This window comes from Silene latifolia, chromosome 10 (assembly GCF_048544455.1).
Source record: "Silene latifolia isolate original U9 population chromosome 10, ASM4854445v1, whole genome shotgun sequence".
Taxonomy (NCBI): domain Eukaryota; kingdom Viridiplantae; phylum Streptophyta; class Magnoliopsida; order Caryophyllales; family Caryophyllaceae; genus Silene; species Silene latifolia.
Window position 1 is genome coordinate 162,399,526 of NC_133535.1, and position 26,818 is coordinate 162,426,343.

Here is a 26,818-nt window from a genome sequence, read left to right on the forward strand (position 1 = left end):
TATGATTAGAAAAATCAATTTACAAAACAATTTAAAGTTATTAATTTACAAATTACACATATATTAAATTGTAGCATATACTTACATGAATCTTTGCCAATTATTGAAGGTCTTTGATGTAAAAAAAATTTTTAAAAAGAAAAATAATAAGAGATGGGGGAAGGTAGATGAATGGTGAAAAATAACATAAGTGAGCATTTACTTGAGTATATGATTGAGGTAGATGAATGACAGGGGTATGAACTAGGAAGAGCCAGAAATGGGAGGGTGAATGAAATTGAGAGTTAAAGTTTGGGTAATTTTTTTGTGTTTGGTTAGTGAGTGTGAGTTTGGGTTTTTAATTATGGAATTTGTTTTATGTTTAGTTTAGTGTTCATTTTATTTTGGGCTTAGTTTAAGATTTTGGACTTATGAGCATCTAAATTATTAATTTGTATCATGATTTATATTGGACTAGGTTAAAACCCGTGAAATTTACGGGTCTGTTTTTAGAGGTTAGATGGGTATGGTTAATATTTGCAAAAATAAATAGTTTAAAGATTTACGTAATTATTTTCGAATAATTATTCATCTTTGAGCTATATCGTGTTCAGTACTATGATCAAGACTTACACTAAAATTAGTACACATTTAATTATCTATTACACAATTTTTAAAAATATATAAAGATAGTCTTACATTAAAATTTGTATATTACCGATTGTAACCGGAGTGCAGCTGAAAGCCATGGTAAAGTTGATAAAAAATTTCTTGGTTTTTTTGGAAAATATGAATGAACGGTGGAGGTGGATGGAAATGTGTGGGTTGATGTTGTTATTTTTATAGTGAGGGTACGTAATAGGGTTTCACTAATGATAGCCAATTTCGTCAAAATTTCATTCTCAATACTGATATGATTTGTGATTTGATCTCATTTTTTATTTTATTTCATACTCTCCTTCGTAAAATACAGGATTTCTAAGTTTACTATTTTAGTATTAGTTGCCTGCGTTAACTGATTGTAGTCGTGATTGTAGCATATAATATAATTATAGCATATATTATAATTATAATGTCTTTGATTTTAGCATTTGATTTTTTAATTTTCGGTAAATCTTCATATTGGTATGATGAAATCAAAACAGTATATAGGATATAATATTGAAAAATTTCGTGAATGACGTTTCTTATTAAAAAAAATCATAAATATTTTTTACTGAAAAATTCTCAAATATTAGCCAGTAAAAAGTCAATAATTCCGTGAATGACGTTTCTTATTGAAAAATTCTCAAACAAATCTCAAACAAAGGAAATCACTTTCCTTTGTTTGGAGGATAAAGTCAATGTAAATTATTTTGTTTAAGTTAAATTAGAAAGCAAATAACAATATATAGGTTATAATATATATAGGATATGAATGGGTTATGGAATATTCCATCCCAATTTTCAGTTGAATTTAAGTTTAGCATATTTTTTTTTCTTTAAGTTTAGCATATTTTTTTTTTCTTCTTCTTTCTTTCTACTGATGCTATGGACCTGCCACGTAGGATTATGCTTGAGTATTATGATGACACGTGAGCAGATGTGGCTTCTTGATTGTATTCATGAGCATTTTGAAATTTATTTTCACCATGGAATTTCACAAATCGTTCTATAAGACCTATATTTAGGTAAGACTAACACAATAGCATAAGACACAACAAAATTACTTAATAAAAATATGAAATAATACTTTTATTTTAATAACCTTATATTTTCAATTAATAACTTACATATTTAAATATGTTATTTTCATTATAAAGTATAAAGTTATCAAAATAAAATCAAAAACTTAATAACTTAATAACTCAATGTTTTTGCTTGGGCTTTTCTCCTATTAGACCAGTCATATGCTATAGAACGATCCTATAGGAGAGTTGCTAAATGAATTTAGTTAAATTTTTGAATATTCAATCATGTGAAATTATATCCGCTTGAGTATAATTTGTAACATGGTATCATCGTTATATACCATATTGTTTTATTATAACTTGAAAATAATATTACGTTAAAACCTGTGCATTTTTGCACGGGACTAAAACTAGTTGACAAGTAAGGTTTCGTATTTTGTTAGGTATTAACCAGGAGTATTCTATCGACAGTTGGGGCAATCTCTTTTACAATACTAAAGACAATTTAATGGATTGGCCCCTTTTAAATTTAACTTTTTCATTTGCAAAAATCAAAAATCAAACCTCTTACTACTTGTTTAAAAAATAGGAGTCCTTATCAGTTACCACTCACATCACCAACCTTGGTACCTCATTTCCGTATTAGGAAACCTTTTCACACACAAAATTACCTGATTTCTCTAGCATCTCTGTTTTTCTTAGTTTTTGTGATGATCTCAACAACCCATACATCGCATATAAAAAATCACCCAAATTGAATTCAATTAATACAATTATGGTGGCAACTGGCAATTCATGAAATCGGTTCCTCAAATTAGTAACAGAGTGCAAAATTTATATCAAAAATCAGCTTGAAAATTAGGGGTTAGGGTTTATGAAATGGGTTTCTTTGAGCGAGCTTCAAATCGGGTTTCGAGTTGCGGAATGATGATAATCTAACATGATTGATTTGGTGAGCTGCTTGCTTTCCCTACTCTCTGGTTTTTCTTTTTTAAGATAAATCAATCAATATATATAACTAAAGGAGGCTTTTTTTTCTAATTATACTATTAGCATTAGAATTAGGAGATAATTAATTATTTACAATTTTTATATTATACTTAGGAATATAATTTTCCTATTAGAATTGAGAATTAATTAATTATTTTACAATTTTCCTATTAGAAATAGGAAATAAATTAACAATTTATTAAGGCTTATTTTTCCTAATTATACTATTAGAATTAGGAGATAATAAATATTTAAAATTTCTCTATTATAATTAGGAATATGATTTTCCTATTAGAAATGAGAATTAATTAATTATTTTATAATTTTATTATTAGAAACAGGAAATAAATTAATTATCTACAATTTATTAATATTAAAAAATTATTCATTAGTATTTGTTCACTTTTTATTAAATTAGAAGGCCAAAAAAACTTTGATATATTTATAATATCCAATTTTATAACAACTTCCGATTAAAAAAATGAGGTATTATGAGGCTAAAAGGCCCTAGGCCGAACTGGGTTGTGACAAATGCGCATGCATAATACATACTACATGGAATTTACTCATGTAAAGAGTAAAATGAACGCTGAAATATGCCCCTACGTCTTTTGTTATTGCTAATGTCATATTTAATTATACATAATACGAAGTTTATTTTTCAAATGTCATATGTATTTCTCCTACTAATTTTAAAGTTATTTCCCTCACAATACACTTCAACTTCTATTGATAATTTTTTATTATATTATTTACATTCATTTGTCATTATATAAAAGTATATTAATCAAAACTTAAATAAGATATTCACAAATTATTGATAAGTAAAAAGTTTGATATCTATTTTTCAAGGAGTATTAAAAGATAAAGAAAGTTACTACTAATTTGCGAATTGAAATATCATATTATGACCAATGAGTAAATGTTTTGAAAAACTTTATTGTGCGATTGTTTTACAGTTTAAAGTAAAAATGGTAACACGAGTAATAAAATAGATTTGAATGAGGCTTGAAGGTAAGTTAGATACACTTATTATAGAAATATGTATAAGGTTAAGATTCAAATTATTAGATACATTAAAAAAAAGTCATGAAAAACACATAAAAGGGTAAGAGTAGTCTTTCTGTAATATAGTGAAGACCGTTTCTCTCAACCTTTTCTTCTGACAAATTTACATGCATAAAAAACGGTACTATTCAATTATATGGAGCAAACTAATTATTGTTGATGCTATATTTTTTTATTTTTTTTTGTGTAAATTGAGCACATCATCTGTATAATTTAGGGAGAGATACAAATTGGGGAAGGGTGAGACATATTCGTCATGCATAATACAATGCTTTAACCACCTTTAGGCAAAAATATAAAAATAAATGAAAAAATTTAAACCTAAAAGGCGGTCACGTACTTGCCAACTCTTCTATAGTTCTCTACCACATTAATATTCTCATGAAGTTTATGACATTTATTTCATATTAATAAAAAAAATGATTATACAGCTTTGTACAATGTGTGATTTATAACTTTTAGCTAACTTATTTGATTTTGCTTAAATTTATATATTTTAAGTGAAGAATATTAATTATAAATATGATAAAGATAAAGTTTGATCTTTAATTTCCTCAAAGATAAAAAAAAACTCAATTTTTAGTTTCTTATAATATACTCCGTACTAATTAAAGGTCATAATGTAAAACAGGAAATTACACCACAATCTACTATTTCAATATGTCGATGATCAACACTCAAAACAGCACATTTGTTATTTAAATAGTGCAAAAACTCTCAAAATGCTAAAAAAAATGTTCAATCTGTCGTTATCAAACAAAACCTAAGTTTCTGCATTTTTTTGTCATGTTCAACTTAATCTTTACGGGATGTAAAAATGATGAAGTTCAGAAAGTAGCGGTTAGGTTTCTGTTACTTAGATGGACTTTTCAAGGGAGAGATGAAAGCTTTGCATTTTAGACCGTTTTATGTGTGAACCGAATGGATTAAGTAGTGGGCTAAAGGTTGTTTCGAGTGGGAATGAGGTTCATTGCGACGAGTTGGTTGACTAAAGTTTTTCCTTACTAGATCTAGAAAGGGGATAATAATTATGAGATAATAAAATTTGAAGAAAAAAGGACAATAAAAATGAGATGGGGGTAGTAAGATTTATTTATGCAAAATGAAATAAATAACAAAGTTCGTGTATATATATAATATTCAAACTTATTCAGTTTACAAACATTGTACCTAAACACTTTGTTTGAGTATTTGGAATGAAGGTAGGGGAGGGGACGAGAAAACGACTAGGAAGGGAAAAGGAGAGAGATAAGAGGGAAGATTGCTTCTTAAACTTTTCTTTGTTGAAGGAGAAATATATTGTCTTCGATAAGGGAGACGAGGATCCATATTTTCATGGAGGTGAATGTGATTTATGACTTCTTAGATGTAAAACGTGGCAGAAAGGTAGTGATAGTGGTAGTGGATTGAAGGTTGTTTCAAGTAGTAAGAACTAATCACAGTGGCTGATGTTTTATTTTACGGGTAAATTAGTGGGGTGGAGGGAGGGTGTATTTGTGGAGGGTAGTGAGTTCAACGAGGATAGTGATAATAAATAAGGTTATTTATCAGCAAAATATCGCTTGCATTAAAACATATAGGTAACATGAATAATAACAAGAAACCTCAAAATATCATACTGGCAAACTTAATCTTGACCCCATCAATCCAAATTAAAGTAAAATCTTAATTCTAAACACATTGTCTAGAGCAAGGGTTAGTTTCCATTGGAGTGTGGATTTTTCTAGAAGTAGGGGTTTAGTTTTTCACTTGGTTGGATAAATTTGAGAGAAGTTTCGAAGACAAGGATCGATCTTTCAAGGGATGATATCAGATTGTTTTAGATCATGTGTGTGAATAGGGAAGAAAAATAGGGGTCTGCGTGAAGGCTTTTGTTTCAAATGAGAAGATGGGGGCAAGACTATTGTTATAGGGGGTGTCATAAGCAGCCCCAGCCATGTAGTATTGCGTTGGAATTTGGTTCACATTCAAAGGTACGTCTATAGTTTGACTGGGAGATATAACATTTAACTACTTGTAAATGTTTTTACGTAACTACCATTTGACCCAACAATGATTAAATTATGGTTGTTATTCGAAAGAAGTACATTTGTTGCATCATTGAGTTGATTATGCAAAGTAGATATTATTGTTTTCCTTGACCAATTGAAAAACAAACAGGTATTAATGAACAAAATCTAAAAACTCTCAGTCCCAAGTATCATATATATAAACTTCATATTGGTTTTATTTTCCTAAAAAAACAACATTGTCGAGAGCAAGGGTTAGTTTCTATTGGATGGTGGATTTTTCTAGAAGTAGGGGTTTAGTTTTTAACTTGATTGGATAAATATGAGATAAGTTTCGGAGACAATGATCGATCTTTCAAGGGATGAGATTGTTTTAGATCATGCGTGTGAATAGGGAAGAAAAATGGGGGTCTGCGTGAAATATTTTGTTTCAGATGAGAAGATGGGGGCCAAGACTATTGCTATAGAGAGGGGGGTCATAAGCAGCCCTAGGCATGTAGTATTGCGTCGGAATTTGGTTCATATTCAAACGTACTTCTATAGTTTGACCGGGAGATATAACATTCTAACTACCTCTAAATGTTTTTACATAATTACAATTTGATCCAGCAATGATTATATTATGGTTGTTATTCGAAAGAAGGAGGTTTGTTGCATCATTGAGTTGATTATGCAGAGTAGATATTATTGTTTTCCCTGACCAATTGAAAAATAAACAGGTATTAATGAACAAATTTTAAAAACTATCAGTCCAAGTATCATATATATAAACTTCATATTGGTTTTATTTTCCTAAAAAAAAAGTATTTTATTAATCAAACACTCTTTTATTCTTATGTCAATATTATGTTAACGGGAATTATTTGTTGGTCATGCGGCATACATAAAATCTTAGACATGAACGATGTACTATATATCTATATTCCATTTTATTGTGAAATTTATCACATATTATTTTAATATCCGTGCAACGCACGGGCAAGAAAACTAGTTGCTTTTATAAGAGACTTGCTCATACGAATAATTATTGATGTCATGTTTCTTTACAAAAAGATTATTGTAAAACTGTTTTACATGAAACTTTCGTTATGTTACGGGACACCTCAGAAATTAGGATCATCAGTCATACTCGTCACATACGGACTTCGTCAAAGTCTTCTCTAGTCGTCGCTAATCACAATTCATTCGTTTGTTTGTTTTTGTGTAATGGAGAAGACTTCAAAGTCTGACCATAAGTTGATTAGTTGCAGTTATTAGGTAGAATAGTAGTATTGACTATTATAACTTATAAGTCTTGCCTTTGTCAACTGAGAGAGCCTCTATATCCGTCTTAAATGAGAATTTGTGGTGTTGTTAATACAAGTTTGTAGTACTACATTATCCATCAGTTGTACTCCATATAAACTAAACAAAATATATACGAGTAGTACATTATCGTTATTACTCTACCTTCAAAACAATGGCGAATGTAGTAAAAACTTGCCTACTGATTTACACATTCATCTTTTTCAATACTACTAGATGGTGTAGCTGTAAGGCGGGTAACTCACCCAACAACTCAACCTTGAGGTGTATACCTTCTGAAAGAGCAGCCCTGCTCAACTTCAAGCACAACCTCACCTTTTTCGATGAAGATGTTTCATCTACGTGGAAAGGTGAGGAATGCTGCAAATGGAGTCGGGTGGTTTGTGATAACACGATCGGCCATGTTATCCAGCTCAATCTGAACGGAGATGAGAATTATCAATTGCTTAAAATGGAGAAGCTCGAGTACTTGGTGTATTTTCTTCAGCTGAAACAACTGGAGAGCTTGGAGCTCAGCTTTAATGATTTCAGTTATAGCTCAATTCCAATATTTATGGGTCTGATGAAGCAACTCAGGTATCTCGATCTCTCATTTGCTTCCCTTGGTGGGTTAATTCCATATGAATTAGGTAACCTCACTAACCTACAACACCTTGATCTTGGTTATAACATGTTATTGGGTGAGATTCCAGCATCATTAGGGAAGCTGTCAAACTTGGAGTACTTAGATCTTTCTCATAATCAGTTGAGTGGCAAAATACCAACAGCAATAGGTAAACTTTCCGAGCTGCAATATTTAAATATTGCGTTCAATCGAATGGAAAGTACAGTTTTGTCTGAATCGCACTTTGTTAACCTCTCAAGCTTGACAGTTTTAGACATATCTAATAGGATGCTAACACTCAACCTGTCTTCTGATTGGGTGCCCCCTTTCCAACTTCAATTCTTAGGTGCTGATACCTGCAAAATCAACGGAGAAATTCCACCATGGCTTCAAACTCAAAAGAACCTATCACAGCTCCTTTTGTCAAATGCAAATATCTCTGGGCACATGCCCAACTGGTTTCATACAATGCAACAACTTGACTTTGTGCTTCTTTCTAACAACAATCTTAGCGGGCCTTCTATTTTACCTATCAACTTTTTTGCAATATACCTCTCTAATAACTCTCTGTCAGGGGAATTTTTGTCCAATAGCAGTAAACCTGAAGTATATCGCTTTGCTAACTTCATAGATCTCACAAATAATTTTATATCTGGGCCACTTCTAGAAGGTTTAGGTCATATAATGCCCAACTTGACAACTCTGATCCTTTCTAATAATCAAATTAGTGGTCAAATCCCCAATTCTTTGTGCCAACTTGAGTCATTAAATTCTCTAGACATCAATAATAATAGTTTATCGGGCGAAATTCCAAATTGTTTAGCCAATTTGTCAAGTCTTTCACTTGTACGTCTCTCATACAACAAGCTAAAAGGACATATTCCTTGCTTTAATAATAGTGGTTCCTACCAAAATGGTGTTGGTGTGGAATTTTACTTGCATTTGAATGACAACATGCTCATCGGAGAAATGCCTTCATGCTTGAGGAGTCTCACAAATTTGAAAGTTTTAGACATCGGTGGAAATAAGCTCTCAGGCAAAATGCTTAAGTGGTTTAGTGCCGAAAAATTGAAGGAACTACAAATACTTAGGCTAAGAGGAAACAAGTTTAGTGGCACTATTCCTAGGCATATGTGCTCTTTGCCTCATCTCCAAATCTTGGACCTTGGACATAACCATTTTACGGGATCCATTCCTCCTTGTTTGAATAACCTTACAACCATGACTTTATTTAATGCGTCACAAGAGTCACAAATTAGCCATTTCAATGATGCTATTAGTGAGGTAATTCAGGGAATAGAGCGTGCATATACAAGCACGCAACAATATTTGGTGGATATAGACCTCTCTTGCAATAACTTGATAGGTAGCATTCCTGATAACTTGACAAAGATCGTTGGCTTGTTAAATCTCAACTTGTCATATAATCAGCTATCTGGAATGATTCCCGAGAATATTGGGGATTTGAAGTCATTGATCTCACTTGACTTGTCAATGAATGAACTCACGGGAAAAATCCCAACAAGCATAGGTGAAATACCTATGTTAAGCCATCTTAACCTTTCCTACAACAATTTATCGGGCCCAATCCCGACTGGCAATCAGCTACAAGTCCTGTCGGATCAAGCCTCAATATATGCCGGAAATCCTTATCTTTGTGGGGATTTTTTGCCTAAGAAGTGTAAAACTAAAGTGAACGAGCAAGACAAGAATAAGAGCAATAGAGGCAAAGGCGATAATAAGGAGAAACTTGAGAAAATGGAGCTGGTCCTGGTAGTGATGTCGGGATTTGCGACTGGTTTTTGGGGTGTTGTTGGGTGTTTGGTGTTGAAAAGGAGGTGGAGGCATGCAGTTTTCCGGCGTGTTGAAGATGGTTATAACTGGTTGTATGTGATAGTTGTTCTGAAGGTGAGGGTGGTCAAAGCTAAGATGAACAGGAGTTGAGATACAAATAAAGTTGTGTATCCAACAAAGAGACTAGCATTGTAGGTAGCAAAAGAAGCACCTCTGTCATGTTCGATCCGTATAATAATGATGTGCAAAGCAAGTGTAATAATGTCTGCCGTACGTATGTATAATGTACTAGGAGTCTAGGACATATAATTATGACTCCGTATTATTATATAGAAGAGTTCTAAAATTGCCAACTTCGATCCATTACTGTAAAAAAGCTCAAATTCGGGAACCTCAGATTTTGTATTGAAACTGAGAGAAAAAAACAAGTCAACATGAACCCATTTCAAATTTACAATTTTTTAGTTGTGACATCAAATCAGGGGTTTTGTTGGGATTGCTCTAAATGGATTTCTTCTTGCGGATTTAAGATCATAATGATAATGATTGGGTGAGCTTTTTAAGTTTTCCTAAATTTCTTTATATCAACAAAAACCGTTACTGTAAAACCGTTTTATGAGAGACTTAGGCCCTGTTCTTTTGAACTTAATTTCAGTTCTTACTCATTTTATTCATGTATCAAATATTTTCCACTCACAAGTATGCATATTGTAAGTCAAAGTCCTTAATATTTCCACTCACAATTCTCCACTAACATCTGTAGTTGGCTTATTACTATTGTTGTTGATTACTTTATTCTTAACTTTTGACTCAAGTATAATCATTCCGTCGACATTATTGACGTTAGCATGTACTCCGTATACCATGGAGTATTATTTATCAATAGGTCTTGGTATAGACGGGTGGGGCGAACAGACGGGTAAAGACCTCTAATAAAATGGGTAGGGGGATAAGGTGGGGCACCCCCATGTGCTTCCCACTTTATGGTAAATGGATATTTTGTGAGGGGAAATGGTATCCGTCTATACGTATAGACGGATAGTGTCCGTCTATAATGAGAATTTGTGATTATTTATAGGCTGTCAAAGTACTCGTAGTATAATCATTCCGTCGACCTATTTCGACAAAGACGTTTTCTTATTTATGAAAACGGGTTGAATGCGACCGGTAAAGCCCACTACAGTTGTATGATCCATTGGGCCTAGGTCTATCTCAGTCAGTACGGTTAAGTACATAGTGTGATGGTACTGATAAGTGTAGGGCCTGTTTATTATACAGTGGGCAGCCTGATGGAGGGGCCCAAATACAGTTCTATTATGGCTAGGTCTCTCTTCCTGTCTAGAATACCTCTAACCTATATAAATAGGTTATTGGGTTGACATGCCCCATTGATTGTCAACATAAGGAAAACCTAGAAGAGGGAGGAGAAGATCCTAGTATACTACGAGTAAACCGTACTGACTGAGATAGACCTAGGCCCAATGGATCATACAACTGTAGTGGGCTTTACCGGTCGCATTCAACCCGTTTTCATAAATAAGAAAACCGACTAATGGAAGTCCAAATCCAACATCATCTTCTTGGAAAGGTGAGGAGTGCTGCAATTGGGGGTCGGGTGGTCTGTGATAGCAAAACCGGACATGTTCTTGAACTCGATCTTAGTGGAGATGGGACTAATAGGTTCCTTAAAATGAACAAGCTACCAATCGTTGGTTGGCGCAGTGGTAGCATGGGGATGCGCTTGGTAGGGAGGTCTGCGGAACGATCCCCCACAATTGCGATTGGGAGGGGTTTAAATACCGTAATCCTTGGACACGCCCCGAAATCCGGATTAGTCGGCCCAATGTGGTTCGGATTACCGGATGGTTTAGATCAAAAAAAAAAAATGAACAAGCTCGAGTCATTGGCGTATTTGCTTCAGCTAAAACAACCGGAGAGCTTGGACCTGAGATTCAATGATTTCACTTATACCTCAATCCCGAAATTTATGGGTTTGATGAAGGAACTCAGGTATCTCTATCTTTCATCTACTTCTCTGGCTGGGCTAGTTCCTTATGAATTAGGTAACCTCACTAACCGGCAAGTCCTTGATCTTTCATATAACATGTTATCGGGCGAGATTCCAGCAGTTATAGGGAAACTGTCAAATTTGGAGGAACTATATATTTCCCAAAATAATTTAAGCTCAATAGCATCCTCTCTTAGGTTTCCATCAAAATTGGAGTACTTGGACCTTTCTAATAATAAGTTGAGTGGCAAAATGCCAACATCAATATTAGGAAAACTTTCCAAGCTGCGAAGTTTAGATATTAGCTACAATCCATTGGGAGGCACAATTTTGTCTGAAACCCACTTTGCTAACCTCTCAACCTTGACATATTTATACGTCTCATACGATGCTAACACTCAACCCGCCTTCCGATTGGGTGCCTCCATTCCAACTTCTAGAATTATTTGTCGATGCCTGCAAAATCAACGGACAACTTCCTCCATGGCTTCAAACTCAAAAGTACCTATATAAGCTACATTTATCTAGTGCAAATATCTCCGGCTTCATGCCCAACTGGTTTCATACAATGCAACAACTTGACTGGGTGGTTCTCTCTGACAACAAGCTTAGCGGGTCTCCTATTTACCCCATTAACTTTTCCACAATCAACCTCTCTAATAACTCTTTGTCTGGGTTAATTTTTCCAAAAGGCAGTAAAGCTGAAGTCTATAATCAAGCGAACGAGATAGATCTCTCAAATAATTACATTAATGGGTCATTTCCAGAAGGATTAGGTCATATAATGCCTTACTTGACAATCCTATACCTTTCGAATAATCAAATCGAGGGTCCAATCCCTAATTCTTTATGTCATTTTACATCATTGGTTACTTTAGATCTGCAAAATAATAGTTTAACGGGTGTGATTCCAAATTGTTGGGGATTAGGACAGATAATGCCTAATTTATAAGGCCTAATCCTTTCCAATAATAAAATCAAGGGTCCGATCCCTGAGTCTGAGATAAGTGATGGATTTTATTTGCATTTAAATGACAACATGTTGAGCGGAGGCATCCCTTCATGCTTTAAGCGATCACAAAAACCTGAAAGTTTTAGATATTGGGGAAAACCAACTCTCAGGCAAAATTCCCAAGTGGTTTAGTGCCGAAAATTCTATTTTAAGAATGAACTTGAGCATTTTGATCATTCACACTCAATTTGTTCCACTTGTCATTTAGTAATTGGCTCTCTCTCCTCTTTCCTTGGTCTTTGTGCCAAAACCAAAGGACAACAATTGACCGGGACGGAGGGAGTATATGTTAAGAGTCAATTATAACATTAACTTAGTGCCTCAAAAGTTCCACAGTAGGCAGGGTAATGGGATAGAATGTACTCGGTCTTAGTTTACAAATAAGCTGTTTGTGAATGCATCGAGAATTGCACTACCCGCTTGCTACCCTTCACTCCACAATATGAGAAGCTTGTCCAATTTATTTGTTTTACATTAGTCATCTTCAGTCTTTTGTGCAATAATGCAGATCAAAACCTCAGGACTGAAGAGCAAGTTGTGGCCTTACTCTGTTAGCCGTAACAATTTACTGAAACCCGTTAAAGGAAACGCTATTCTCTTCTTCAATGTCCACCCAAATGCATCTCCTGACAAAAGGAGCCTCCACGAGAGAAACCCGGTGACTGAAGGCGGAATTTGGTCTGCTGTCAAAGTATTTCACCTAAGAGCAGTCAGTGGGATTAGTGTTCCAACTGAACACGAAAACAGTGACTGCACAGATGAAGACGAAAGCTGCCCAAAATGGGCTGCCCTCGGGGAATGCCAAAGAAATGCAGTATTCATGGTTGGGTCTCCTGATTATTACGGGACATGTCGAAAGAGCTGCAAAGTCTGCTGATCCAAACACTCACTAGTGGATAGTTACATAGCGAGCCTTGGGTTCACGCAAGATTTAGCACCTTACCGTGCTGTGCCATTGTTTACTCGGTTAGCTAGCTGTGCCCGACATTTTTTTTAACCGATTGTCATTATTCTTTTTTCAACTTCGTTTCGCTGCTTCTTGCAAACCAAGTATGGTGTTTTGTTTCATCGAACTCATTAGAGGGCCGTGTGAGATGATTATAATTGTTATCGGGGTAACATAGTCGAACAAATGGAAATTCAGGGAAGTGGGATACTCTTATGGTAAACTATTGCCTTAAACCGTCACCTCTTCTTTCTCATTTTTCACCTCCCAGTCTTCAGCTACCACTTCTTCCCACCACATTCCTGATTTCCTTAATTTTTCGTTGATATCCCACGGTAACAATTACCTTAACATGTGTTTCACATTATTCCAGTCAATGTGGGATCTAATATCATATTGTTTTATAAGAGATTTACCCGAAAATGAAATTTCTAAATTTTGTTGTTTTAGTTCTTAGGGTAGTTTTGATATACACTTTAAGAGGGAGATGTTCGTTTCATAGGTAAAATAGGAGTGAAGTCCACAATAAGAATAAAAAAAGGTAACAAATGATTGGGACAAATGGAGTATTACAAAGTTCTTTGTATGACCGTATTTGGATCCCCGAATGATAATGGCGAAGACTTCAAAAGTCTGAGCAGTGGTTGTTGTTAGTTGCCGTTATTAAGTAGACAGCTTCTTCATTAATAACCTTGAAAGCACCCTTTACTAAAGTTTATATCTAGAAATCTAGAATAGTGCTCCGTAGACCGTAGTATTGACCGTTATAAGTCTTGCCTTCGTCAACTGCGACCGCCTCTTTATTGTTAATACAAGTTTAAGCTGCTTTTGAACTCAGGAACCCACCAAGCATTAGGGTGATGCTGCTGCAATAATTCAGTAGACGATACTGACAGTAGCATGTAGGCTATTTATTCGTTATCCATCAGTTGTATACACTCTACTAAATAATACTTCTATATATACTACATTATCATTACCATTGTACCTTCAAAACAATGGGGAATACAGTAATAACTTGCCTACTGATTTACACATTCATCTTTTTCAATACTACTAGATGCTGTAGCTGTAAGGCGGGTAACTCACCCAACAACTCAACCTTGAGGTGTATACCTTCTGAAAGAGCAGCTCTGCTCAGCTTCAAGCAAAACCTCACCTACTTCGACAAAGATGTTTCATCTTCGTGGAAAGGTGAGGAATGCTGCAAATGGAGCCGGGTGGTTTGTGATAGCACGACCGGCCATGTTATCCAGCTCAATCTGAACGGAGACAAGAATTATCAATTGCTTAAAATGGAGAAGCTCGAGTCCTTGGTGTATTTGCTTCAGCTGAAACAACTGGAGAGCCTGGAGCTCGGCTTCAATGATTTCAGTTATGGCTCAATTCCGAGATTTATGGGTTCAGTGAAGCAACTCAGGTATCTTGATCTTTCATATGCTTCTCTTAGTGGGTTAATTCCTTATGAATTAGGCAACCTCACTAACCTGGAATTCCTTGGACTTTCTAATAACATGTTATTAGGCGAGATTCCAGCGTCTTTAGGGAAGTTATCAAATTTGAAGGAACTAGCTCTTTCAGCAAATAACTTGAGCTCAATAGCATCCTCTCTTAGGTTTCCATCAAACTTGGAGTCCGTAGATCTTTCTTACAATCAATTGAGTGGCAAAATACCAACATCACTAGGAAAACTTTCCAAGCTGCGAAAATTCTGTAAAAATTCTAAAATTTTTGAAATCTATACGTTTTCCCAGCCGGGTGACCGGCGGCCGGTCTCCTGACCGGCTGGGAGTACACTGATGCCTAATTTTACACGAAATTGCCCCAAATTCTTCATTCTTTTCGACACCTTTCCTCCCTCTTCTCTCACTCTAACCCTAACCACCCTCCTTCATTCCCACCAACAACCACTCCAACAACCACCTCCACCACCGACAACCACCTCAACCTCCTTCCCAACCTTTCACCCACCATCTAATCACCCACAAATGGCCCCAAAGAAAAGAGTGAGGAGAGGAGACTTGGCACTTCAACAAGCGGAGGCGGTGGCGGCGGCGGCGACCGACATGAGCTCCGATCCCGACTTCCCGGACATCCAATTCGCTTCAATCACAATGAAAGGTAAGTTTGTCTTATTCAAGAAACGCCCTATTGTCCCTACCCGATTTATTGATCGACAATCCATGCGGGAATTAGGATTAGATCAAGTTACTCTTGAATTATTTGAAGGGGTGGGTATGAAAATGATGTATGCAATTCATGAGCGGACCTATGTCCGTCTTACTTGGGAGTTTTTGAGTTCCCTCCGCCTTGACAAGCATCGCCAAACCCAAAAGGTCGCCTTTTTGCACTTCCGATTGATGAACAAGGACTACTCCTTGACCCTCCCGACCTTTGCATCCCATTTCGGGCTTGACACTAGCCCGCCTCACAAGGCACCCGAGACTTTCGACCATGGGGCCTTATGGAAGGCTATTTCGGGTTTGGATGATATCAAGGGGGTCAAGAGAGCCGCTAACACCGTTCATAATGCGGCAATTCGGGTTTGGCATCGGTACATGGGTTGGACCATCTTTGGCCGAGAGGAAAATCATAATTTCCGAACGGAGGAATTAGAAATCCTCGGCTCTTACCTTCGTTCCAACCCAACTACCTTCAAAATTGACATCGCCCACCATTTGGCCCTTACATTACAAAGGCTTAGCAATTCTCCGGCCTCTAATACGGCCGTTGTCGTGGGTGGACTCATCACCCATTTGATGAAGAGGCTCAATCGGAGGGTCAACTTGGGTGGCTTGCGTTCTATGATTGGTGATACGATGTTTTTCAAAAGCTATATCCACCACAACCTCGGTTGGTTGAAGACCCACCCGAATGATGGCCTAGACTATTGGCAAATTCGGGTGGATGGGGTTGATCGAAATTCTATCCCTCTTCCCAATCCCGACAAAATGAAGGTAGTGCCTAATTCGGAATACTATTTGCTTGAAATTGAAAATCTTGAAGACCCCTCTATCCCCCAACAAATTAACCCAAATCTTCGGTATGCTCGTGGCCGACCCATCATTCCCGCAAGGTCTACCTTGCGGTATGCCACACCGACTACTCCATTTGTCCCCGGGCCCTTCCAACAAGGAGAGGGGTCCTCCAGTCAACAACAACAACAATCGCCCCCTCTCCATGCCGACCTCATTTCCTTCATGGCGGAGATGAAAATTAATATGACAAACGCCGTAAGTGAGCGGCATGGGCTTCAACAAAGACTTGACCGGATTTACTATGACCATTCTCTTGGTCAATTCCCGGTCTATGATGATTGTATGAGGAACCAATACAAGCACCCCTCCGGCCTTCACCCCTCCTACTATTTATTCCCGGATGGCGGACATCCGGAAGATGGGACCTTCCGCTACGGAGATATTAACTTGCGGCCCGACTATTTTAGTGCCCCGGTCTTTCCCACCCCGCCTACCACCCAAGGGGAGGGACATGACGCGAGGTGGTTCGGGGGTGCCCCTTCAATCTTCCAAGAGGGCGGGTCTAGTGGTGCCGGAGGGCACCCGGAGATGTTTGTTGGTATGAGCCAAGCCATGGAGGATTTTAGCTCGGATGTCCACTTGAACACGGACGATTTCATCCGTGACTCCGAGTTCGGGGCAATTCAAGGTGATGGTGATGGTGATGGTAATGATGATGATGGAGACGGTGAGGGTGATGATGACTTTGAGTAGAGCCTAGTAATGAGGGCTCCACTTCTTCTTCCCTTTTTAATCCAAATGACAAGTACGATCCCTCCCTTTTATCCAAATTTCTCATTCATGTTTAAATTTTTCGCATGCATTTAGTTGATAATTCATTTAGTTGCATCATATAGGATTGCATTAGATTTCAATTTTGTAATATATTGTCACATTGAGTAATTGCATTCACTTAGCATAATTTGCATTGTCATTTCAATTTAGCATATAGAATAGAGCATGCATTGCATTTTCAAAATAAAAAAAAAAACCAACTAAAAATTGAAAAATGACCAAAATACCAAAAAAATGTTACTTTATTCCACTAAAATGCCCTCCCATGTCTATAAATAAGTGTGGGGAGGGCCAAAAAAAAAAAAAAAAACATGTCTTTTAATTTGTACTCCCTCCACACATTTATTTCCATTTGGAAGTAATGTAAATAAATAAGTGTGGGGAGGGAGTTTTCATATCAAAAACCCAAAAATACGTCTTTTAAATTTTTCAAAACCAAAAATCACAAAAACATGTTATTTTGCCTTTGAAAAATCAAAAATCCACTAAATATGTTCATTTCATTTTGTTATTCACTCCCTATGCTTTTGTCCATTGAGGACAATGTACATCTCAAGTGTGGGGAGGGAAATATCCACTCTTGTGCATATTTGTTTATATTTGTAATTGTTTATTAATTAGAAAAAGTGCCTAAAAATCGAAAAATTTCTGAAAAAAAAAAAAAAAAAATTGCATTGTATATATATGTTTTGTCTAACCTTTTGGCTCGGCGCATTGACCACTTGAGGCAAAAAGGAGCTTGAAGACCGCTTGGTATAATCCTTCCTATCTCTTGCTCCTTTTTACTATTCTTTCTTTTTAGTATCTTGGATATTTTGAAGGAGAACGGGAATTTTGTTGCTTTGGGTGTCTCCTTGGGAGACCGTTTGGAATTTTGGTGTTGATGTGCTGCTAGGTTTAGCCAATTTGTTGCACGTTTCATTTCATGTTTGTTTAAATTTCCGCATGCATTTTTTTCACATGTAAATACTTGTTGCATTTCTTTCTTTTGCATTGAGTTTGTAAATAAGCTTTTAAGGAAGAACATGGTCAAAGGGAGGGAACCAAGTACCCCCATGATGAACTAATGTGCCCAATTGTGCCTTTTCCCTCCTCGTGACTCGCACCCGTGGCCTCTTAGTTAGCCGAGGAAGGGGGAGCTTGACCAATGAGTCTAGACCGAACTTGTGAGACCTTGGGCCGTAGGCTAGACCTTTGGCTCGACTTAACTACTCAAAGGTAAGGGTAGAGCCTCCTAGGGCGGGTACATTCATACCCCGCCTTCATCTAGGTTCGAGAGTAGGTCTCCTCGCGAGGCGTGTCACATCATTACGCATAAGTGTGTCGCATCGTCCTTAGATCATGAAATTGCATTACATTTTTGTGCATATGATATGAAGCAAAAATCAGTTTATATGAACCTCACAATAGCCAAATAGCCTTGTTTTATTCCCTACATTATCTCCCTTTTTGATTCACCCCCTTTTGAGCCTTAGCCTTTTCATTGGCAAACCCACTAAATTAACTACATTCCATAAACACCTTTCCTTAATCAAGAATTGGTCGGTTTTGTAGTTGTGTTGTAGGAGGTGATTTGGGGCATAGTGATGGATAGTTCACATATCCGTTTGGGTCGGAACTTGGTATGAATTTGGCATCATATATAAATAAGAGGTTGTGAAAAAGAAGTGAAAAACAAAATAGAAAAGTAAAAAGGACATGAAAAACAAAAAAAATGATGAGTCGTGAGTTGTATATATTCGTTTGTTGCCAAGAAAAAGAAAAAGGCAAGCAACACCCCTACTCATCATTAAATGGGGTAGAAAAAGCCGTTGCTAAATAAAAGGGCAAATTGATGTTTTTCCAAAGATGAGTCGGGTTTACGCATTTTTTTGCATGGCTTGGGAAACCGAGTCATTGTTACGGTGTAGACGTTACCATTTGTTGAAATAAAAGGAGTTTTATCAAATTTTTCCTACTTGAGTTGGGTTTATGCATTTTTTGCATAGTTTTGGCCATCATTACTATGTTAGGGCATAGACGTGTCTCATGTGTTACAATAAAAAATGGGATGTGATGTGTCGACGATTCTTGATTTGAGCCCCACATGTCCAAACGGTGCTTGCACCAATCCCGTTTCGACCTTCTCCTTAGCCCCGTTGTAACCCTTGCTTCATGTTTTGTGCATTTTCCCATTGTTTGCATTTCATTGGACATAGGACGGTGTTACACATTAGATTGCGGGCACGTTTTCGCTAGTCGAGTTAGTTGAGTGATTTTGGTTACTTTTTTTCACAAAAATCACCTTGTTCTTTCATTGAGTGACGAGTGAAAACCGTGAGGATGTCGTTGCCTTGGTCTCCTTAGTCATGGGTCCTTTGGTCGAATCTCGTGTCAGTTTTGTAATTCTCGGCGGACTTGCCCTTTCTTCCCTTTCCCCGCTCTTGAATGCGTTTCTTGAGCATTGGTCACACGAGGGTCGCTTGAGTCATACTTAGGGGATTGGCACCTCAATTGGCACTTCTGAGACGGTACTCCCGACCTAAACCGTGTTTTGTTGTTTGAAAAATTTGGCCACTTAGATGAGGAAAGTGGATCATTTTGTTAGATGCATTCTATTTGTCGATCATGTGCTTTTATGGTGAATGTGTCGAAAGTTTTGTAGCAAGACCCAACTTGCCTAGCAATATGGCACTCTCCCCTCATGGGTGTCAAATTGTGAGTTGAAGGGGCGTTGAGTGCGCTAATACTCGATCGGCTTAAGTAGTAGTTTAGTTGAGTGATGCTTATATTGTGCATCCACTCTCCATATCTATCATAATAACGCTTTGTGCAATTGGTTGAGGACTTACTCGGGGACGAGTAAGGTTCAAGTGTGGGGAGGTTTGATATAGGACCATTTTGCACTCTTTTTCCCTCTATTTTCATGCATATTCGACCCCATTTAAGGCGGTTTTGTACCCCCTTTACTCTCGTTTCTAGTCCCGATTCCCTTTACTATGACACTTTGGCCCCCTTGCAGAAATTGAGGCGGGAACGGGCGAAATGAAGCTAGAAAGACGGGATTTCTAAGCTATGCATGAAAGATGAAGGGAATTATGCTGAGGAGTACCCCCAGCCGGTAGGCCGGCAGCCGGCTAGCCGGCTGGGAGTACATTTACAAGGAAATGAAGGAAGAAGTATGAAGAAGCATCCCCAGCCGGTGGCCCGGCGGCCGGCTAGCCGGCTGGGAAGACATATGAGCTTAACACATACAAAGAATTGAAGAATGTTACAGGAATCTCCCAAATAGGTCAAATGACCGTGGCCTAGCTAGCCGGGGGAGTCCCTCCAAAAGCCAAAAGTCAAGATTGAAGTCAAGGTGCCCCACCGGTCAGGGGACCGGCGGCGGTGACCGGCCGTGCACACCGATGACTTCAAAACTTCAATTCAAAATCCAGAAACTCCCACTCCGGTCAAATGACCGGGCGGATTGACCGGACCGGGGAGTGCATTTACGTGTTTCAAAGCCCATTTCCAATTTCGGTCCTAATCCTTGTGTAACCTATATATACCCCTCCCCTTAAACCCTTTGACACACAACCCTAGATCCAGAACATTTACCCTTTCAAGTTTAAAACTTTGTTAATTATTTTGCTAATCATTCCCTAATTAAGCTAGTTCTTCAATCAATTTGGGATTGAAGTTGGGTTGTAAGAACAAGATTGAAGGTTTATACTTATTGATTCTATTCTATTCCCTTTCTTGCTTTGGATTGGTATTATTTCTCTCCTTATTTTCATTTGTTTACATCTTGTTCTTTCTTCATGTTTGTTTGAATGTTTATGTTGAAATTATTGTTGTTGTTTGTTTGTTGTTGTTGATTTCATCACTATTCATCTTTTCATTGTTGATCTTCCCTTTGTTCCTCTTTCATTTGTTCATCCTTGGGTAGTTGTCCTCAAAGACTTAATCTTTGAGTGATTTGGTTAAAGATTGTGTCTTTAGGTTTAATCACTCTCATCATTAGATTAAATCATCTTTCCTTACACCCATTGTTAGATTGTTGCATGTTTAGTAGTAAATTTCATCTTCTCACCATGTTTGTGACCCAAGTTTCCATCTTTATTGTTTATTTTGCAATTAGGACCATGATTAGTGAGTAGTCTTCCACTAGGGCTCGGTTTGACCCAACATGAGTAATTTCATTAGTTGAATTTCATAAAGGCTAATTATTTGGGGAAATTGGTGAGGGTAGTTTAGAGGAATGACTTGGTTTATGGGTTGACTTTTGGGTAGTGTCGACTTACGACCCTTGACCACCAACGAGAGTTGGTTAGGTTGTGATTTGGATACCCGAGATTTGACCCTATTGTTGACCTCGGTTGAGACCGAAAGGGAGAACCGGGGTAGGACACCTCTAAATTAGCGTTTGAAATCGACCCTCGAGAGAGGGAGTGGGATGACCCGGGAATTGATGGGGCTTAATGACCTTAGCAAATATCGGACTACCTCGGGAAAATGCATGTTTTTGGGGTAGTGGGGTATTGAGTTAGGGATTCCGACCTTCGAACCCGAGAGGGGGGTTGGTGGGTAGTGCTAGTGTCCTATTTCGAACCCGAGAGGGGGGTCTTAGGCGAATTAGAGCCGTCACCTCCTCACCTAACTACCCTTGTGATTAGCCTAGAGATTTAACTATGTGGAATTGCGAATTGTTTGGGAAGAACCGAGTCTTAGGCCGTTTAATCATTTGAATTACAATTTATTCTTCGTTCTTGCCTATTTTCCTTGCTTTTGTTAAGTTTGCATTTCATTTTGTTTTAGGTAGCATTAGTATAACAACCATCATCTTTTATTTTCGACTTAGCTAAACGATCGGATTAGAACAATTAGTAATCTCTTCAACTCCTTGTGGGATCGACCCTTAATAGTGTACAACGATAAAATCGTGCACTTGCGAGGTATAGCTTGATGCCATCAAGTTTTTGGAAATATACCAATTACAAATAAACACTCAAATAAATTGGAAATATACCAATTACAAATAAACACTCACACTCTTAACTCACTAATATTTCTACGACTCACAAACTCTCTTATTGTTTGTTTTGTTTTTGTGTGTTCTGAGTACATTGCTCAAACAAAGAGCTTGCTATTTATACTAGCAAATAAGACTATTGATATTGTGGCTTTCCCACATGAAGTAGTAAATGTCAAACAGCATGTGTAAAATGCTATTACCATTTGCCTTCTTCTTACTATTTTAACAGTAGAACATTTATGAATATTAGTCCACAAAAATTGCTTGCCGGCCATATTGAGAGTAGGTGTTGAATATTTTAACAGCGGTGACTGTTAATTGAAGTTATAATCAATAATTCAATCGACAAATGACAGTAATGATAGATATTAACATGTCTTTACTGAACTTGCGTATATAAATGGATTTCAACCTTGACAGATTTAGAATAATGCTTCTCATTGGGACCTATTTTTCTGTATTTCTCTTGCTCTGCTTGTTTTCGACCCCATGACTTTTCACCAAATATTATCATTTCGAGTCGGAAAAGAATAATAATACGGAGGAATATAAATAGATGTGAATTGATAATTATTTGAGGCGAATGACGCAAGTTTATATACACACTATATATAACTAAAATACTAAATACTTCATAACAATGGAGAATAATATTGTTTTGTACATTCCATACTTTTCAACTCACACAATGATGTAAATTGCAATCATTCAATAGATGATACTGACAGTAGCATGTAGGCTATTTATTCCTTGTTCATCAGTTGTATAAACTAAACAAGAAATACATACTACATTCAAAACAATGGGGAATTTGGTAAAAACTTGCCTACTCATTTACACATTCATCTTTTTCAATACTACTAGATGTTGTAGCTGTAACGCGGGTAACTCGGCCAATCATTTAATAACCGTGAAATGTAAGCCTTCTGAAAGAGCGGCCCTGCTTAACTTCAAGCACAACCTCACCTATTTTGCCAAAGAGGTTTCATCTTCGTGGGAAGGTCAGGAATGTTGTGAATGGAGACGGGTGGGTTGTGATAACACAACCGGCCATATTCTCAAGCTCGACCTTAATGGAGTCAACAATAATCACTTGCTAAAAATGGAGAAGCTCGAGTCCTTGGCTTACTTGCTTGAGTTGAAACAGCTAGAGCGCTTGGACCTGAGCTACAATAACTTCAGTTATAGTTCAATTCCAAGATATATGGGTTTGATGCGGCAACTTAGGTATCTCAATTTCTCGTCTTCTTCTCTTGGTGGGTTAGTTCCTTGTCAATTAGGTAACCTCACTAACCTGCTAGTCCTTGATCTTTCTTTTAACAAGTTATTTGGTGAGATTCCGGCATGTTTAGGGACTCTATCAAATTTGAAGGAATTAAATGTTTCCCAAAATAATTTGAGCTCTATAGCATCCTCTCTTAGGTGGCCATTAAACTTGGAGTTCTTAATACTTAATAATAATCGGTTGAGTGGCAAAATACCAACATCATTAGGAAAACTTTCCAAGTTGCAATTTCTAGATATTAGCTACAATCTGTTGGAAGGCACAGTTTTGTCTGAACCACACTTCGCTAACTTCTCAAAATTGACGTATTTATACATGGATCATGCAATGCTAACAATCAACCTGTCTTCTAATTGGGTGCCTCCATTTCAACTTCGATCATTCGTTGCCAATCACTGCAAAATCAACGGCCGACTTCCACCATGGCTTCAAACTCAAAAGAACCTATCATATCTCGATTTGTCTAATGCAAACATCTCCGGGGTCATGCCTAACTGGTTTCACACAATGCAACAACTTGTCTGGTTGGAACTCTATAACAACAACCTTAGCGGGTCTCCTATTTTTCCCATTAACTTCAGTTGCTTTAAACTCTCTAATAACTCTCTGTCTTGGGATTTTTTGTCAAATTACAGTAAAACTGAAGTCTATCATCAAGCACAAGATTTAGATCTGTCACATAATTTCATTTATGGGCCGTTTCTAGAAGGTTTAAGTCATACGATGCCTAACTTGAAAACACTCTACCTTACCAATAATCAAATTAGTGGTCGAATCCCCAATTCTTTGTGCCAACTTACATCATTGTGTGCGTTAGATATTGAATATAATAGCTTGTCAGGGGTAATTCCAAAATGTTGGACCAATATTTCAACTCTTTCATGTGTACGTCTCTCGTACAACAAGCTCGAAGGACATATTCCATGCTTTAATAATAAAAACATAAATGGGTTTGACCCTCATTTTTATTTGCATTTGAATGACAACATGTTGAGCGGAGAGGTCCCTTCATGCTTGAGCAATCTCACATATTTGAGTGTTCTAAACATTGGTGGTAATCAGTTGTCAGGCGAAATATTCAACTTGTTTAGGGTCGACAAATTGAAGAAACTGCAAATACTTAGGCTAAGAGGAAACCAGTTTAGTGGCTCTATTCCTAGGAAGATTTGCTTTTTGCCTCGACTTCAAATTATGGACTTTGGACATAACCATTTTACGGGATACATCCCTCGGTGTTTAAGTAACATTAAAGGCATGACTTCACCTGTTCCACCGTTGGATTTCTCCCATGGTGTCGTTAGTGAGGTAATGCAAGGAATAGAGCGTCCATATACGAGCTCTCTGCCATATTTGGTGGATATAGACCTCTCCTGTAATAACTTGGTGGGTAACATTCCTCATGACATGACAAAGATCTACGGCTTGATGGGTCTTAACTTGTCGTATAATCAGTTATCGGGAACGATACCTGAGAATATTGGGGCCTTGAAATCATTGATCTCACTGGACTTATCAAAGAATAAACTCAGGGGAAGTATCCCTACAAGCATAAGTCAAATATATACATTGAGCCACCTTAACCTGTCCTACAATAATTTATCAGGTCAAATCCCGACTGGCAATCAGCTACAAACCCTATCTGACCAAGCCTCAATTTATGCCGGAAATCCTTATCTTTGTGGGGATTTTCTGCCCAAGAAGTGTAAAAGCAAAGAGGATGAGCAAGATAAGGGTAGGAGCAATAAAGACAAAGGCGGTAATAAGGAGAAGCTTGAGAAAATGGGGTTGGACCTGGTTGTGATGTCGGGATTTGCTACTGGTTTTTGGGGTGTTGTTGGTTGTTTGGTGTTGAATAGAAGGTGGAGGCTTGCATTTTTTCGGTATATCGAAGATGGTTATAACTGGTTGTATGTAATAGTTGCTCTGAAGGTGAGGGTGGCCAAAGCTAAGATCAACCGGAGATGAGATGGTTCATGTGTAGTTGTGTACGCAATAAAGTGACTGGCACTGTAGTAAAATAAACACATTTTTATGTTTGATCACTTCTGCAGAATTTATCAATGTTATGGTTTGTTGTATCTTTGGTTTACTTTCTTATTTTGTCATGGTATACAATTGTTGGTATAATTATTTTTCAATGTGTATAGAAGCCAAAATATAATTATTACTCCGTATTATGGAGTAAACAAACCGATTGTTTAAGCATTACCATCTTTCTTATGCTGACTTGCTCCAGTCAACTAATAATTCTATTAATTTCGGACTTGAAAACTATTGGTGTGCTTGTGCGGTTCTTCCTAAGGATGTTGTACAGACTTTTGAGAAGCTTTGCCAATAATTCGTACCATCTATGTGAGAATATGTAAATTCTCGCTAGAGCACTCACCTAAACCAGGGTAAACGCATGGCTTTAAAAGCGTTGCACTTAGAAATCGCGGAATAAAACAGAATGCAATCAATTATCCAATGGAGTTGTATGTACAATTGGAAATCAGCTTGAAATTTCCAAGATTATCTTGATCGATTAAGGAGTTAGGGTTTCTTTGGGCTTTATTAAAATCGGGTTTCATCTTGCGGATTCAATCGATTTTGGTGAGCTCCTTTCTTTCCTAGTTTATATATTACCGTTGCTATAAAAGCGTTTTATAATAGACTTACTCGTAATAAGAAGTTGTATAGCTGTGTAGATGATCATCAGTCGCACATATTTCCACTCACGAGCCTGCAATCTGCATATTGTAAGTAAAAGTCGTCTCCTATTTTCCCCATGTAAAGGTTGTATATTACTTGAATGAATGAATATTTACACAGAGAATGAGTACATTATATAGGGGAGAGGTGAGTCTATTTTAGGTCAATAATAGGAGCCTATAGGTAGATATTATACAGTGTAATTTCTTCCTTTATTTACAAAAAATATTGTATGCTAATTGATTGGCTGATTGACTAATTGATTTGGTCTTGTATTTGTTGAGATATTGTTGATACGCCCCCGCAAGATGGACGTCAGTGGGAGGAGTCCAATCTTGTTTCGTAGTTCATGAAAGCGAGTTTTGTGTAGTGGCTTGGTGAGCGCATCTGCCAGTTGATCTTTGCCTGCGATATGTTGGATGCGAATGTGGCCTAGCTGAAGTTGTTCACGGACAAAGTGGAAGGAGAGTGCCATATGCTTCATTCTTGAATGGAAGACCGGATTCTTGGCATATAAAGTGGCAGACATGTTGTCGCAGTAGATGGTTGGAGGTTTTGTAATGGATATGTGCAGGTCTGTAAGTAAGTTGCGGAGCCAGAGAGTTTCAGTTGTCACGGCAGCAAGGGCACGATATTCAGCTTCTGT

At 37.2% G+C, this 26,818-nt stretch overlaps 2 protein-coding genes across 2 annotated transcripts; both read left to right on the plus strand.

Moving 5' to 3' along the window:
- Positions 1-7,175: 7,175 nt before the first annotated feature.
- On the plus strand, positions 7,176-9,569 carry LOC141608826 (receptor-like protein EIX2). Its single transcript, XM_074428173.1, has one exon. The coding sequence runs from the start codon at positions 7,176-7,178 to the stop codon at positions 9,567-9,569; it is 2,394 nt and encodes a 797-aa protein (XP_074284274.1).
- Positions 9,570-22,998: 13,429 nt separating this feature from the next.
- LOC141608827 (receptor-like protein EIX2) lies at positions 22,999-25,446 on the plus strand. Its single transcript, XM_074428174.1, has one exon. The coding sequence runs from the start codon at positions 22,999-23,001 to the stop codon at positions 25,444-25,446; it is 2,448 nt and encodes an 815-aa protein (XP_074284275.1).
- Positions 25,447-26,818: the final 1,372 nt, after the last annotated feature.

What these genes read in the sequence shown, in the direction of transcription:
- LOC141608826 (XM_074428173.1), top strand. Translation starts at nt 7,176, where the DNA reads ATGGCGAATGTAGTAAAAACTTGCCTACTGATTTACACATTCATCTTT.
- LOC141608827 (XM_074428174.1), top strand. Translation starts at nt 22,999, where the DNA reads ATGGGGAATTTGGTAAAAACTTGCCTACTCATTTACACATTCATCTTT.